This window comes from Oryx dammah, unplaced genomic scaffold (assembly GCF_014754425.2).
Source record: "Oryx dammah isolate SB20612 unplaced genomic scaffold, SCBI_Odam_1.1 HiC_scaffold_3, whole genome shotgun sequence".
NCBI classification, from domain to species: domain Eukaryota; kingdom Metazoa; phylum Chordata; class Mammalia; order Artiodactyla; family Bovidae; genus Oryx; species Oryx dammah.
The window spans coordinates 60,750,654-60,768,437 of record NW_024070187.1 but is presented as its reverse complement, the minus strand read 5'-3'; the positions used below and the strand labels follow the sequence as shown (position 1 = coordinate 60,768,437).

General features: G+C 40.3%; 1 protein-coding gene across 4 annotated transcripts in view; it reads left to right on the top strand.

Moving 5' to 3' along the window:
- Positions 1-17,784, top strand: part of ATP8A1 (ATPase phospholipid transporting 8A1) — a 232,488-nt gene that overhangs the window by 189,103 nt on the left and 25,601 nt on the right. For 3 of the 4 annotated variants that reach the window (XM_040238091.1, XM_040238093.1, XM_040238092.1), the window contains 4 exons: positions 61-139; positions 3,776-3,837; positions 6,090-6,146; positions 7,051-7,158. In XM_040238091.1, the coding sequence (XP_040094025.1) occupies positions 61-139; positions 3,776-3,837; positions 6,090-6,146; positions 7,051-7,158 (306 nt within the window). Of the gene's footprint in view, positions 1-60; positions 140-3,775; positions 3,838-6,089; positions 6,147-7,050; positions 7,159-10,577; positions 16,516-17,784 lie in introns of those variants that run through there. The other variant, XM_040238094.1, reaches the window with a different exon arrangement.

Genomic DNA, 17,784 nt, shown 5'->3' with positions numbered 1-17,784 from the left:
TCAGAGTTCACAGAGCTAGTTTATCGCAAATGGTTCTCATGGATTTTTGTTTTCCCTCAGGTTTTCTGGGTTCATTGTTTAAATGGCCTCTTCCACTCAGTTATTCTGTTTTGGTTTCCACTAAAAGCCCTTCAATATGGTAAGTAGGAAGGATATGAATGCTAAGAGGTGACTTTTTACTTTTTTAGGAAAATAATTCATTGTCAATATATGTTAAAAATTATAGCAGTGTTTCATTTTATGATATTTTTTCCTTAACCTAAAATACATGCATCTAAAAGTTGTACACACTTTAAAGATTTTTACTATTCCTTTGGGAACAAAGTGATTTAATATATGCAAAGCCTTTCTTCTCTACTTCTCATGTTTTTCAAACTTGCAGAGAGTGAAATTTTAGGATTTGTTTTTCCCCTCTGTTGATGTATAGTTAGAAGACAATAGTGCTGATATTTTATGTGGTCTATTTATTATACCTGTGAGACTTGTATCAGCTCTTTATACTGAACCTAATCAGACATGCTAGTATTTTAAAGTACTTGAGCTGCAGCTTTGAATGAGATTTTCAGTATGTTTTTATGTTCGTCTTGGAGTGTAAGCTTTTATCTCTGCTTGTTTTGAGGGGGTGATGTTATTGTGTCAGTTTTGAGAGATGGGATCATGGTGAATTTCCTATACACATAAAAATGATTAAGTAGTCACTTTAGAGAAGAGGTCCCTGGGATGCTTAAGTTGGTGTTGCTATGTCCGGAGCAGACCTTGCCCTGGGACCCAGAAGACGGCTGAACATTCAGCTCACAGACATGTACCTCAGATGAGACACACAGGCCACCCCTAGGTCTGCATGCCCTTCAGAGGTACTAGCTGTCCTCGCGGCTGAGTTAACACTGGCCCATAAGATGCAGGGCCGGCTCTTCTGTCCCACCAACAGTCTCCTCTCCAAGCTGCCAGAGGCATCCTCGTAAAACGTAAATCAGACCAGGTGCCGCCCTCCTCAGAACCCCACAGACTCGATCACATTTAGAACCAAATCCACAGCCCAGCCTTGGCCAACCCCACCTGACTCTCTTCCGCCCCACCTCTGCCACCCCAGCCAGCTCCCACCCTCGCTGTGCTGCAGCCCACAGGCCATCCATCCGCTCTTCCTCGTCTTCACCAGGTGTCCCAGCTGCTGCCTCCACCCACCCTCAGGTCTGTGCTTGGAGAAACACCCCCGGATCGCCCTGCCTCAGAGACCCCCCAACTCCACGCCCTCTGCCCCCGACCCTCTCTCCCCGTTCTCTTGTATCTTCTTGGTGCTTGCCTAGTGGGTGTGATAGATTTGTTTTTGTTTTTTTTTATTACCATCCTCCTCTGTTAGAACCAAAGCTCCAGAAGGGCAGGGCACTGTCTGTTAAGTTCATTGTTGTTTCCCATAGTGCCCAGAACAGCGCCTGGCTCATTGTGGGCACCCAGTCCATCACAGACGCCTTCATGAAAACCTGTGGCCTGAGTCGGGGAATGCGTATCACAGACAAGGCAGTAGCTTCGTGTCCTTCTTGGAGATTTTCATCTTCCTACATTCATGGCTCTGCCAGTACAAAGTGAATAGATTCTCATTACTAGACCCTGGAAATAGCTGTAGTAAAATCTAATTAAATATAAAATATTGACCCAGTGGGCCAGGAGAATCATAATAGCATTTTTTAGATAAAATTTACATACCATAAAATTCACTCTTTTAAATTATATGATTCCGTGTTTCTAGTATAGTCACAGAACTGCGCCAGTGCTCCCACTCTCTGATGCCAGAACAGTTTCATCACCCCTTATGCATGAGCAGTCACTCCTCATTTTTCTGTCCCTCTCCCCTAGCCCCTGGCAACCACTGATTTTTGTCTCTGTGGATTTGCCTGTTCCGGGCATTTCATAAAAATGGAGTCGTGATACAAGAATTTAAGTGATCCTTATTGCGGCATAAGTCAGGACTTCATTCCTTTTTATGGGTGAATAATATTTCATTGTGTGGATAGACCACATTTTGTTCATTCATTCATTGGTGAACATTTGGATTCCTCCCACTTTGGGGAGCCATGGGGTGTTGAAATCCAGGGTACAATATAGGACTTAAGTAAGTTTTCTAGGTAGTTTATTTTCCTAATGCAAAATCAATGTAGGCATGAAAAACTAGCAGTGTCCATCATTGAAGCTATTTAGGTACTCTAAATTAGAAAAAAAAAATTCTAAGTAGCACAAAGCAGACAGCATCCAAAACACCTTATCAATTCAAAACGCTTTAACAATGAGAAGTTTGAAAGGAATTCCCAACTAATTCCAGCCCCAGAAAAACAGATCCCAGGATTCCCTCTGCATTTGTCTGGGGAACTGCCAAGCCCTCCAGCCTCAGAAGAAGAAATTCACAAGGGGTGCTGCCTGGGGAACCCAAATCTAGCCAAGTCCAGAGAACATGTGCTTCCTCTTTTCAAGAGATAAATGACATATAGCATAAATTGTGTTTTAACATTCTACTTTTTTGCCCTTTTTTTTTGTTTTTAAATAAGAAGTTTTTGTTTTCTTTAGCTTTTGAAAGGATGAGATACAGAAGAGATAGAAATAGTTGTATAATATATGGCTAAACATTCATTCACTTGCTTCAGTGTTTCTCAAAGTATGGTCTATAGACACCTGAGAATACTCAAGACCTTTTGAGGTCTATGAATGAGGTCAAAATTTCATAGTTTCAAACTTTTTATATTATCAAGACATTATTTGTCTTTTTCATTGCCGCTCCAAAAGCAGCAGTGGGCAAAATTACTGGTACCTTGACACAAACAGTGGTACAGTTGTACTAGAAATCATTATATTCTTCACTACCACACACCCACATTAAAAAAAAAAAAAATGTTTCCCTTAAGAATACCCTTGAAGAAGCTGTAAACCTAATACTTTTATTAAATCCTGAAACTTGATACACATCTTACTAATATTCTGCATGACAAAATAGGAAGTTTGCATAAAGCACTTCAGCCGCATCAACAAGCAGCAGCTTTATCCACTAGAGTGTCTGGGGAATCGTTTGAGTTATCAGCTGAACCAGCTACATCCATGAGGTTACAGAATCATGCATAAGTAAGAGATCCATTCCGAATGAATTTTTCCAGTGAATTTTTTTTAAGGTTGTGTGTCAAGTCGCTTTAGTCATGTCTGCCTCTTTGTGACCCTGTGGACTGTAGGCCACCAAGCTTCTCTGTCCATGGGGCAAGAGTATGGGAGTGGGGATGTTAGGAGCGTTTTTTCTTGTAACATGGGTTTAGAGCTCTGTGTAAGCTTCGTGTGTGCAGCAGTATATGTTTACTGGTTCTGCATGTGGTGCAGCGTGTTCACCAGCAGAACAGTTTCAGATCCCACTGCAACTAACCTTTAGGAAACTATCTCCACATCTTTAAGAAATGACTTGAGTTTTTAAGCAGTATCAGGGAATAGCCACAGTTACTAGAAAAGGTTATCAAATACTTCTCTCCTTTATAACTCCATGTCTCTGTGAAGTGGGATTTCCCTCATATGTGAGGACTTCCCTGGTGGCTCAGACGGTAAAGCATCTGCCTACAATGTGGGAGACCCGGGTTCAATCCCTGGGTCAGGAAGATCCCCTGGAGAAGGAAATGGCAACTCACTCCAATGGCTCCATTGTGTAACCCCTGGTTCCCCTCCTTTTGTTCAACACTCCTAAATTGATTAATCTTTGAATGAATTCTGAATTTATTTCCTTTCCCAACAAACCTCTCTTCTTTTCATGTAGGCACTGTATTTGAAAATGGGAAGACTTCTGATTACCTGCTGTTGGGAAACTTTGTTTACACAGTGAGTGCAGCACATTTGCCTCGTTTGCATATGAAATTGAATTACTTCATACGAGCTCGTTTTATTTTCAAATTCAAATGTGTGCATTTCTGTATTTAAGGGTTGTTCGCACATCCCCTTTAAAGTGAGATGAGATGTTTTGACTGTTAAGAGATCATCTTATATTAGGTTATAAAAATGTCATTTAGATTCACTGACTGTATAGGCCTTTGGTTGTGCTTATTTTCAGTATTTCTTCTTCACTCTTATTGCCTCACTTTCCCTTTTTGTCTCCCTTGTCCCTTTTTCCTCAGGTTTGTTTTATTGCCCTTGTTCATATTTCCTTGCTTTCCTAAATTCATGGCAAATACTACCATACTAGACTTGGGTGTTTAACAGCTAATTATTCTAGAGTCGCATTAAAAATAAAATGCCAAAAAAATTTAAAATAAAAAAATCTCCATTTTTTTTGAGATATTTAAGCCACGCAAGACATGGACTCCACTGTATGAAATCACTGTGTAAATGCTTGTGAGGGATGCATAGATGAGTGTGAGTCCCACCCTGCCATTCAAGAGCCAAAAAATGTTTTAAAACCATTTTTTCATCTAAAGTCAAAAGCTCCAGTGGGATACTAATGCCGAAGGTCATATAGTTAGTCTCCAAAAGATGTGCCCTCCAACCTTCAACTCTGAATTCTCAAGCCAGTGTCCTCTCCTCTCTGTGTCCCCCTCCACGGCTTCACAAGTGGGGACCGTGTGCTGTCCTAAACATTAAGCAGGCATTGATACGGCAGATTCCGTTGGTGGAAAAACTATAATGTGATGCTTAAATAACTGATTAATAGGAAGTTAAGACTACTGAGTAACAGAGAGATAAAGGTTTTGGCAAATCCAGGCTCTCCTTTCCATTGACATCAACCCACTCAAGTAGTAAAAGAAAGAAAAAAAAAAGGAAAAACACATTTGGGAGCCTAGTGGTTTGTTCTCGTACAACATGAGTGCAAAACAAATAATACTTGATGGACTAAGTTTAGATATAAATCAGTAGATGTCATTGGATGTCTCAGAGACATTTTAAAGTATCCAAGTCTTAATAGGGAGTATTTCCTTCATTTGTGTCAAAATCTCTCTTATTTTGGAATTTTTTTATGTAGTCTAAATTAAATATTTAAATTTTAGTAAATGTTTTATTTCTACAGCTCTTTATCCTGAATTGCTATTAGATATCCTGCTGAGAAAGCCCAAGTGCTTCACTTTATCCTGACTTTATGACCCAGTGGGCAGCATCTAATACTGCGTATAAACCCTACAGTAAGCAAAAATAGAACTGTGCACTTAAGCACTCACTAATCACCAGTGCTAGGCAAGCACCACACTTCCCTCCTAGCAAACTATTGGAAGTGCCCTGATTTCCTTTGACTACTAGCAGTATTCAGTATGTTATTTTTATCACAAATAGATAATCATAGATAATGTTGCAGTGCTAAGCACAATTCTTGGTATTTTACCTATAAAGTGGTAAGTTTTATCAGATCCCAGTTTATAGATGAAGGAGATGAGACCCAGAGAGCTCAAGTAACCTGCCTTGTTCCTTATCAGAACAGCCAATAAGTGATGGAGTCTTGAGTACACATAGTCTGACTCCAGGGCAGTGTAGTCTGACTCCATTTAAACATTATGCTATCCTATGGAGGACACAGGGCAGTTCATTAAATCTGGGTCCCCTGCTTTAGGATTAATAGCATGGCCACCAATGACAGTGGATGTATACAGCGTGGAGATGTAAACACGCTCCTACATGCTACTCCACGGAGTTTCTAGTAAGTCAAGTTACAGAATAAGTGTTCAGATTTCTAAATATCCAGTTATATGACTTTTATAATTCATCTTTAAAATTTAGAAAATGAAGTCTTTTACTACAGTTGATGTAAAATAAACTTAAAGCAATCTCAGGAACCCAAGATTACTGTACACCTTAGATGATTGTCGATCACTACTCATGAATTTTACGAGAAGCAGGCAGGCCCATGCTCAGAAGGCCTGTGGCTGGACTGTCGGACAACGACGATGAGGAGAAGGCAGGGAAAAGAGGCAGGAATGTAAGGCTGTGCCTGGCAGTTCCGGCCGGCCACAGTCATAATGTTCAGCCATCAGCTAACTCACTCATTTCTTTGCTGGTTGGACGTACAAGTCCAGCTGTGAGTAATCTACCAGCCCATTTTATGAACTATCATATTTGTGAAGTAAAATAACGTCTCCCTTCTGTTCTAGTTTGTGGTGATAACTGTGTGCTTGAAAGCTGGATTGGAGACATCATATTGGACCTGGGTAAGAGGATCTTCCGTCACAACCAAGGATACCACGTGTATTTACACGTTATCATTAATATTCGTTGTCTTTTCATTATAACTTGATGTGTCCCTTTACTCTAGTTCCACAGGTGGTTCTGTGGGGGTTCGAGACTGCAGGGAGGAAAACTGGGGACTCTAGTTTGGAAACATTGAGTAAAAAATAAGTGCATGTATCACCAGACTTCTCAGAGCCCTTAATATACGGTTGTACATTGTAAATACGCCTGAAAGTGGGAGGCCTTCAAACCTATTGACTAGGAATCGTTTCATGGTAGAGTATGTGTATGTCACAAGACATGCTCATTGGAAAACCCATTGGAAAATGATTCTGAAGACCGCTAGTATTAGTGGAAGATTTGTCTTCAGACACTTGCAGATTTCCAGCCTGAATAAAAGAAGTTCCATTTTAGATACATTAGTGTTGAAGTACGCTCATGTCCAGGTAAAGAGACACAGTCAACAAAAAGAAAGTTAGATGTTCGAGGGAAAGGTGGGCACAAGAAATTTGGATTTGACAGTCCTTAGCACAGAGATTAGTATTTGCACAAGTGTCAGCATCTTTCAGGCAGAGCATACAGACAAAAACTAGGGAGGCTTAAAGATGGTAGCAGATAAAACTGTTAAGAGTGAAAGGTGAGACCCACCTGGTGAGACCCACCTGGGAATGGAACAGACCACAGGTATTATATCATCATAGAAGAGATGTATTTCATGCAAGATCCAGTTAAAACATGCAAATATTTAGTTAATAAGTGCCGTAGATAACATTTGTGGATACAGTAAAAATAAGAATAATAATAAGGAAATTTGTGAAAGCTTCATCAATGTGTGAGTCCTCTGTCCACCTGCAAGTCTCTGACACAGCTCTCCTCCCTCCACAGTTCAGCCACATAGCCATCTGGGGCAGCATCGCACTCTGGGTGGTGTTTTTTGGAATCTACTCATCTTTGTGGCCTGCTGTTCCGATGGCCCCTGATATGTCAGGAGAGGTAATGTATCCTAATAACAGATAATCTGGCAAACCATAAAAATTGTCATTCATTAATGAGCCTTAATTGCTTGGCTTGGGTTTATATTAAAACAGCATTCACCAATTTAAAAAGCTATTTTTAAACTCCACAGTTGTGAGTGATAAAAATTGAGAGAATATTTTAAACTTGGACATTTTACTTAAATCTGACTTACCCTTTCATAAGCATTGCTGGGATAATAAAATATGGTTGTCAGGAGCTTGAATCCTGTTAAGACTATCCCTACAGAAGATGCCATTTTAAAATTAGACCATCAATCCACGCATACTTTTTGAATAAGAGATTTGGGGAAATGGTGAGTTTATGTCTTGGGACAGTCTGTCTTTTCTTCTGTTATCTTTCATTCTAAAGAAAAAGGCTACTGTCCTGTATTAAATGCACTTTTAGAGTTGTCTTAATGACATCAGTTTGGTTTTCATTTTGAAAGAGTTAGGCTATCTGACATTTTAGCCTTATCATGGTCCACTTTCAATTCCATCTGTCACTTTCTCATTATACTGGTAGGAATTGAGTTATTAGGTGTTCGTGGGGGAGTGTCATAAGATCGCCTTTCGTACAGAAGGGATTCCAGCAGTAGGAGAGTGTATTATTTCAATTGCAGGAAATTTGACATAAAATGTATAAAAGAAAATGTGGAAAACATTTCAGGATTTCCTGTGACCTCACAGTAACTTGCAAATCGCAGTAACGTGAGCTCCGTTACAGCACATTGTTTTCCCGCAGTCACAGGAAACCTTTCCAGGGGCTTCTATTATTTGTTTCCCTAAGTACTGCCTGAGTACCTTTCACTTTTGACAGTCTGGTTTATAGATCATTTTCATGAAATTTTATCTGACAGCATCCTGCTTTTTATAAATTAGCAGAATGCAGACACATTAAAAAAAATTGTGGCTAAATTTATTAGAGAGAGGCTTTATATACCATTACAGCAAAACCAGACGTATTGAGGAGTATGTACTTCCTTCCACCAAAGGGAAGGCTCCTTCTGAAACGTGGACTGTGAACTCAAGCTTGTATTTTAAGGAGAACAGAAAGAAAACTGTGAATATGTCTCCTTCCCTTGATTTGCATCCTTTTTTCTTGAAGGAATAAAATCAAAGCTTGCATGTATCCACTTATGCCACCTGGAAATTCCAATCCTACTCTGGTTTTATTTGATGTGCACTGTCTGATTGGACCGGCTTTTCCCCAAGGTCGATTCTAACTTAATACCTTTTTCATTAGACCTCATTTTACCTCATGTCTGAATGTTTTATTTTCAGAATGAATGACACAAAAGATTTTGAAATCGAGATAGTTTGAGCAGCTGTAGCCAGTCGCTTTGAAGACAAGAACAGAGTTTTTGACCACCTACTTCTAGGACAAGTGTGAAGTTTGACTGGCTTTCAGCCAACCAAATATAATTCTACCCTTGCCTATAGAATTCCTGGTATTACCCAAACACAAAACTTAATATCTTCTCTTGAGATTTGCGGTGATGCTGTGTTTAATTCAAAGTGAAATGAATGTCAGTACCCCATCACATTTCTGTTCACTTCATATACAGTGGGAAGTGCTAACAGGGCTTCTTTTTCTTGTTTTATTGCTCCTAATACTTTGAATATAATGTTTAAATAGCTAATGCCCTATGGAAAATAGAAAGAATGGATTAATTCAGCTATTGGCTTGGCTAAATTGTCCAAGATGTAAATTTGTTTAATGTATATAAAGGAAAGAGTAATACTTTAAAATTATGTAGTACTTGGTGCTTGCAGAGTGTCCTGGTGTACATATGTGTGTTAATGAGCTTCACGGCCACTCCAGAAAAGGAAGATGACAAGAGCACCACTCACATTCTCTGGGAGAGAGAGTCTGTGCTCACGGTTTCCTGGGCACAAGGGTTTTAGGACCCAAAACATTATAGCAATACTCTGCTTTTGAATCTTTTTATTGTGCACAGTCACTAATTCTATTACAATCCAGTTAATTTCAGAAAGAAATAACTACCCTTAGATTTGCATTTTTAATCTTAAAATTCTATATTTCAACCAAGAATGTAGCCAAATGCATATATGTGAAAAATTCATTTATGTGCCAGGAGTTATACTTGTGTGTATATATATATACACACACACACACGTATATATACACACACACATATATCATTGGCCAACTATCTTGAGTAAAACTTACTTGTTCATCCTTTTAACTTTCACAGCAATATACTATTACAGTGTATATTACAAATATTTTATTTGTATATTGCAAGTAGCAATATAGTGTTGTAAATAACACAGGGATAAATACAAATATTAGCGTTCCCTGACTTGACATGTTTTACGTAATCCATATAATGAAACACAACCCCAGGCGTTTTCCAGAAAATAATAATGCTGTTCCAAAGGATTCCTGGTGTGCTATGAAGGTAACTCTCTGTCACCACCAGCAACAGTGTCGTGAGTGTCTAATCCAAGGACCCTACCCCTGGGACTCCATATCTCTCCTGTTTTGATTTGGTGGCAGCTCCTCCCTAAAGTAAATAATTAAATACGTGTGTATGTTTGGGTTGTCTTAAAGGTGTAAGGATGCCATTCGGCATAGTAAAGCATTAATAGAGATGGTTAGGCAGACTAAAAACAGCAGCCCCACCCCCCCATCCTGGTTCAGGTGGTATTTTGTAGGATGAGATACTATGGGGTTTAAAAGGAATTGACACAATAGAGAAGTTCTTCAAAAAGACAGCTAAGATCTGGGAAGAACAATGCTAAAAATACATAAGGTCTATTGAATGCTTTGAGTATTTTATATGCATTTATTCTATCGATTCAGCAGCTATTTGTTGAGATTCCACTGTGGGTCAGGCACTGTGGACTCATTAGTGAATAAAATAAATAAAAATCCATGCCCCTCTCAATGTTTCTACTGGAAGGAGACAAAATAAGTGAAATATAGATGGATATAAGTGCTGTGGAGAGAACACAGCCGGCAAGAGAAACTGAGAACCAAGATTCCCATTGGTTCCCATACCTTGTGGCTTTCACTCATGGTCCAGTCACAGGCTCTTGAGGAGCTTGGGAGAGGGGTGTCATGATCTGACGTGTGCTGTAGCACTAGGACTGTGATCACGGTGTTATGAACCACCTAGGAGATTGTTGCAAGAACCTAGGCCAAAAGTAATGGTGGTTTGGGCCAGGAGGGCGGCCGTGGTGAAAGGGGTCAGAGTCTGAAGCTAATCTGAAGGTAGACCCTGTAGGATTTGCTGTGACAGATTGGATGTGAGAAGTGACAGGAAAAGAAGTCGAGGCGGACGCCATCGTGTTGGTTGCAACCATTAGAATGTGCTTGTCCTCAACTCACCAAATCCTCCCAGCAAACCTGTTATCATACCCATTTTACAGATGAGAACACAGAGGCCTAGAGAAGTTAAGTAAGTGCCTCGTCTGATACCCAAATCTGAAGCGACAGAGGACAGACTTTGCCGTGTGGCCCATGGTCAGCTGTCTCACCCACTGCCCTGTGCTGCTGCTCTGATCCTGTTTATTCAGAGGAAGTCTGAGGGGACTCCCCCTCGTTGCAGCTATTTCAAGGATCTGGGTGGATGAGGAGGTCTCTGTGTTCTGGTTTCCTGACAGCCATGGCTCCTCCGTGCTTCTCTCCCTGTGGGCCTGGCGGCGGCCTGGCCTTCCTCCATCCACCCTCCGCGTCCCAGCTGCTGTGCTCCCCCTCCTCCCCACGTGTCCACTGCCTCTTCTTGTCTTTACTGATCTGCTCTGACATAATGATGTCGAGTGCCCCATTAGTGTTCAGTAAATGATTGCGAAGTAAAACTGCCTTTTTTCCATGCTTGTTGGTTTTGAACAAACACATGAGAAACAGTGGCATAGAGTTGACAGACAGAGCTCAGCTCAGACAAGATCCTGGTGCTGACATCCAGCGATTTCCCCCCAGCAGCAGAACAGGATGCTGGCCTCTCTTAACCAGCCGCAGCCCCTGCCACTAGCGCTGCTCGGCAGAGCCACGCTCATCTGCGCCTGTGAAGCTCCTTCCTGCTCCTAAGGCTCAGGTGCTCTGTGGACCCCTCTCCAGTGTTTTGTCTTCAAACATCGTACATGTTGAAGGGCACAGATTATTCTGCTCTAATTAGTGCTAACTGGAGCACAGGGTGCAAATTATACTCGTTAGGCAACTGACTGTACACAAGTTAGACCACTTACAGGTATGGGTCTCAGGCGTCTACATTCAGCTAGGACACATACTCATACACTGATCAGGGCTTTATAGTTGTTTCCAGTCTGTGTTCTTGATGTGTCTTTTCAGCCATCTGGAGACAGAGCCATTTCTCTCAATATGTTGAAAGAAAATCCTTGTTCACAAAGAAGGCGGGGGGGAGAGAACTAGCGTTTACTGTGCACCCATTTTCTTCTCCAGGCACTGGTTTTGATCCCAGGCCTTGGTTGTTTCATTTAAACCCATATCACAAACCTATGGAGTAAGCAGAGCAATACAAGTCACCCAGAGAATTCATCCCAGGTTTTCCTCTCAAATCCCTTCAGTTGCTCTAACATCCTGAGGAACTAAATACCTTCTCTTTAATGCCCATTCCTGTTCCTTACTCTCAGATAGGGATGCTTTCTTTTCTCCTTGCAACCTTTTTCCTTGCATTCTATTGATTCCCCTGATATATCTGCTATTTCCCAGAATACCCAGAGCCCTGATCAATTTCCCTTAGTTTGTCAGATATAAAAGCATTCCCATCTCTCTTTTAAAGTGCCTAGATTTTTAATTCTCCCCCCTCAACACCACCTAACTCCCTCAACACACATATAGAGACTCTGTCTCACTTTGTATCCCAACTTCTCATGTCCTCTTAGCAATATCAGCGTGTCTAATCCCACTTGTTAAATATATATATATGTAATATATATGTGTAATTGAAAACCTAATCAACCCACATCATCAGAGAATGTACAGTTGCCACTCTCAGATGATAGTAGGACCTCATTTACTGAGGGCCAGTCATTGTCACAAGTACTTTTCATATCTTCACTCGCTTAACACTGAGAACATTTAACGTGACACTGTAAGGTAGTTCCTATCACACATTTCACTGACACAGAGTGGTTAAATAATTTTCTCAAGGTCACACAGCTTGTAAGTTATCTCTGAGCTGCCTTTGGAACTCAGCCAGTCTTTCCCCTTTACCACTATACACACTGTTCTCTGTCCCTTTAACATTTTTTCTCTCGCCTTTTTACTTCTCTACATTTTTCTCCCAGCCGTTAGTATAAATGCCTTTTAATGTCAGTTCCCCAATCAAAGTACTTACTTCCATCTGGTTGGTCAACTAAGCCATCCATTATCTGCATATAATATTTCCATCTTCAGCTGTGCTCAGCTGCCTGTATCACTAATCAGGCATCGTTCCTTCAACACATTCTACATGCTTGAAATTTACCAGAAATCCATCCCCTAGATATCTGAGCCTTCAGGGCAGACATGAGCCACTCCAGCCAGGGCCAGAGAGGACTCTTCTCAGTTGGTGGGCAGGGTGTTGCCATTTGGGAAACATTCCTTCCTATAGTTTTGTTTCCACTACAGTAATTCTACATCCCTGCCCATAATAAGATTCAAATGATAATGATTAACAAGCATTCCAGTACCACAAATATTGAAATATTTAGCTATTAAGGAGGAATTACGACATCACAGCAGGGGGAGAGTGGATTCTACAAAGGTGGAGAATGAGACAATAAGAAATTATTTAGAAAAGGAAAAGAAAGAAAAAAATAGCATGACAAGTTTGACTGTGACTTTAAATATGTCACTGTCTTCCCCTCCTCTCACAAATATGGTTGTGATTTAAGGGGAGGACTTTTTTTTTTTTTCAGACCTGACTTGTATTTTTTCACACCAGTACAACAATTTATGGGGCAAGGTAGACCCTGGGGAGAAGTGCTGTGTTATATAAACATATGCTGGCCTGCTTTTTCTGACTTGTCTCAGTGATGTTACTGAGTATTTCTTGAAGTTTCAGAAGGAAATGTTTTAGGCACTCTGATTAGTACACCAGATTACAAAATAAAAAGCAAGTTCCATCAAGGATCATTTCATATCACGATGAATACCAGAAGGTTAGTAGTGGCAGAGCTTTCCAGTGCATCGCGGCCACGCAGACACACGCTGTAAAGTCTTCCCGAGCGCCATCTGGTTCTGCTCTCCCTGGCCTGAGGGATCTATAAAACTACTGAAGGAAATTGGAGTTAAGGAACGAGCATGTGTTTTACAGAATTTCAGATCTCTTGATTGAGGTTTGTAAAGTCTCTCTGAAAAACAATAAAAATCTTTGTTGAACCCTTTACTGTCACCCCTGTAGGAAAGGTATTAATAAACCACATTAGTGATAAGATTTTCCTAAATTGTGCTGTTGCCCATTTTACCAACACAGTGAGTTTCTTTACATACGAGGAATTTCCTGGTTTCAAATAGTCCTTATTCATCTCTCAGCTTTTAATTACCTAGATAGCATGTAATAATTTATAGGTCACAAGACCTGCCCTGGTGGATAGGGTGGGGCAGTGTTTTGATATGAAGGAGTTTCATCCAAGATTACTGGGTTTAGCCAAGTAGCCTGGGGAGAACAACTGCTCTAAACTCTATCAAATGTTCTTCAGTCAACCAACAGTTGGGATCCCATCCAATAAAACGTGCCATTGGTCACCATCCTCAGAGCCCTGACACAGTGAATGAGACAGGCAGACTATCACAGATCTTAAAGAAGCTAGCCACATGGCCACTTCCAAGCCCATTTTGTAAAGAGGAGTCTTGAAGAAATGCTGAGAAGCAGAGACATCAATGTGACTAACGGCAAATCAGGACACGGGCACACACATGGGCATAGAGTTCTCTTTAGAGTTGCTGTGAGAGCTGGCATTGCTTTTTGTAGGCACAGCACCTTTTCCTACCATACGGAGCACATATGTATTGAGCATCTAGGGTATGTGTGTTACTCTGTTAAGCAGTGGAGGATGCACAGGTGAACAAAATTGGTCAAGATCCTTAAGGATTTTGTTTTTAATGATGGGATATGGATGTCTTAAATGTGAGGGATGAGGCAGTGCACCCCAAGTGCCATGATAGTGAGCAAGGCATGGAAAGCAGAATAAAGCTGCTCTTAGTATGGCAGAACTTTGGCTGTTTGTTTTCTAGAGCCGCTTCATTCTTACATTCATTCATTCCATAATTATGCACCAAGTATGTAGTTGGTTCTAGGCATGGTGTCTGAATAGTGGATTAATTAGGCAAGATTCCCATGAGTGTTCAGGTTGACGGGACCAGTGAGTAAGAGGAGAAAAGTCACTAAATCAGTTAACAAATGGCTAAATGTTGAATGATTACAGATGATTTCACAAGGTGATAGGAAGAAAACAGGGTGATATGATAAGGGACAGGATTGTAATGGCTGCTCCAAGAAGGTCTTTTGGAAGAAGGGACAATTAAGCTGAAGTTTAAATGACCCAGAGATACCTTCAAGTGAAGAAGAGCATTCCAGGGCTAACAGAATAACTCATGCCCAGGCTCTGAGGCAGGAATGAGGCTAATGTGTTCGAAGACTGAAAAGTCAATGTCACTGGAGTTGAAACAGTAGGAAAGAGCACTATGAAATGGAGCCAGTGAGATGGGCAGAAAGTAGATCACCACTCCTAGCTTAGCACTCTAGCTCATGAGTCCAGTACAGCTTGTTTTTGAGTTGCATGCCAGGGAACAATCAGAAATGCTCATAAAAGAAACCATGAATGTCACCGTGCCATCTGCTTCAATAAAGCTCATAATTGGACATAACTCTTGCATTCTGTGATATGGTAAGAATGAGTCAATGAGTTCAAAAGCTAGTTGGTTCCAAATTATCTCTTAGCCCCCCTAGTGTGTATCATGCAAAGCAAGTTATTTTATGGCATATTTTTGATGTTAAAAAAAGTAACTGGATTAAACAAGATAGAAACATTTCTCTCTCATATGAAAAAAAAAAGTCCAATGGAGCCAGATAGTTCAAGACTGTTGTGGTAGCTGCACAGTCATCAAAGACCAGACTTCTTCTATCTTGCTGCATAGTAAACCTTAGTGTACTTCCTCATAGTCCAAAATGGCTGCTTAAGCTCTAGCCATTTTATCAGCATTCCAGCCAACATGAAAAAATTAACCCTTTCTCTTTGAAGTACTTTCCTAGACGTTGCCCACCATATTTCTACTTAGCTCTCATTAACCAAAGCTAGTCACATGGTCATACTTAGCTACAATAAGACAGCCAGAGGAATATCGTCTGAGCTGGAGGAAAAGATGATTCAATATTCAAGTGGTTGCCAAGATTTAAGTGGTTGCATCTAAGAAAGTGAGCAGAAACGTATTAGGAGGCAACTAGAAGTCTCTGCCATGATAGTCAACAATTTTTCTACATAAGCCATATGTCAGTTTATGTCTTGCCATAGGTAAATCTTTTTTGAAGTTTTGAATTTTTAAAATATAATTTCCTAAAACAGATGGTAATTAGAAGATGAATGGAGATGTTAGATGGTGGTGATTTTGCAATATATAAATGTATAAAATCAACACATTGCACTCCTTAAACTTATATAAGATTATATGTCAATTATATCTCAATAAATTAGGAAAATTAATTTTTTAAAGAAAAAAAATTCCTGCCATCTGCAACATAGGCCATGTATGTTTCACAAATTGAGTTACTAGTAATCAAAGAATTGATGCTTTATGAGATGTTTTTTTGTTTTTTTATTTTTGCTTGTTTGAACTTTCCTTTATTTTTTCATCTTTAAAATGAGAATAAAATAGTACCTATCTCATGGTACTGATTTTTTACCTTTTTTTTGAGATGGCTTTTAAGCAGGTAAAATATAGAGCATTGCGATATGGTACTTTATCTTAATATAACTTCTCCAGTAGCATCAGAACATTTTTAAATTGTATTTCTCATAGCAAGAAGAATATTTTGTTACTAATTTTGTCATCATTTTTCTGGTACTTTTAAGTTTTTTAAATAGCACAGTGAAGAAGATTAAAATAAAGCAAAACAAATTCTGTTCTTAATTACTTTTACTGTTCTGGGAACTACACCCCTAGAAAAGTTTCAGAGTTGTACAGTTTCTAATGCTCTTGATTTCTTTTAAAAAAGACTATTTTTGCATGTTCATTTCTCAGTATATATTGATACATAGTCAAATTTTACTTAAAAAAAATAAAGTTGGCTTCTGATTGATCTGATTGATCCTGGTGGCTCAGATGGTAAAGAATCTCCCTACAGTGCAGGAGACCTGGGTTTGATCCCTGGGTTGGGAAGATCCCCTGGAGGAGGACATGGCAACCCATTCCCGTATTCTTGCCTGGAGAATCCCCATGGACAGAGGGCCTGGAGACTACAGTCCATGAGTAGCAGAGTCAGACACAATGGAGCGACTAAGCACAAGCACAGCACATTGATACACAGTCAACTTTTACTTAAAAAAAAAAAAAACTTAGCTTCTGATTGATCTAGGTCCCAAGTAGCTCTTCCTCCTATTCCTCTGATAATCTTTTTTAATCATTTGTTTGCAGAGAGTGGAGATACAAAGGTTGTTTCTCGCATTATTTAGCTGGATTGAATATTGAGTCCCACAGGGTGATCATGCCTTCTTCAATTCCTCACCACCCCCCAGGAATGTCCAAGGGGCAAGGAGCACAGAAATGCTGTGAACTGGCATCTCATTTGCATGTTTTCTCAGATTTTCTTTGCTTGAAACAATTTGCATATTTTCTAAAATTTTTGTTTGGGATAATCCAAGTGAAGGGCTTTCTTTGTCTCAGAGTAATAAAGAGCTTCTGGTAATAATTGCAAACATATTGAGGTTTATCCAAAACACCCTTCTCCTTAGTTATTTTCTGGGTGTTCTGCCCTGTCTATTTTTATGGAGAAAGTAATTCATCCCGCATATGAGCCCAATTCAGCTCAGTGCAACTGAGATTTATGGAGCGCCTCTGCATCAGGACCTATACTGGGTGTCAGTGGATCAAAAGTTGACAAAATAGAGTCCTTCTATGGAGCCTGAGTTGTGAGCAAACCAACAAATCAACAGAACCTTAGAATGTAAGATACTATTTATTATGATCAGGATGCACAGGGGCTGGCCCAGGAGAGGCCACTCTGCACGCTATAGCTTGGAGAGTTTAGAACAGTTTCTTGGAACTACTGTTCCCCACACTGTTCAGGAAGGCAAGAGAAAGAAGGACTTTCAAAGTAGTGTGTGGTTAGTCATGTCCAACTCTGTGACCCCATGGACTGTAGTCCACCAAGCTCCTCTGTCTCTGGGATTCTCCAGGCAAGAATACCAGAGTAGGTAGCCATTCCATCTCCAGGGGATCTTCCCCACCCTGGGATCAAACCTGGGTCTCCTGCATTGCAGGCAGATTCTTTAGCACCTGAGCAAACAAGGAAACCCTTCAAAGTAAACAGCAGCCCAAACAAAGAGGGAGGTTGGAGTTGCTAAGGGAAGGGATGGTTGGAGCTAGAACTGAAAAGTTTAGCAAAGACTAGGTCACAGAAAATTACCCAATTATCAT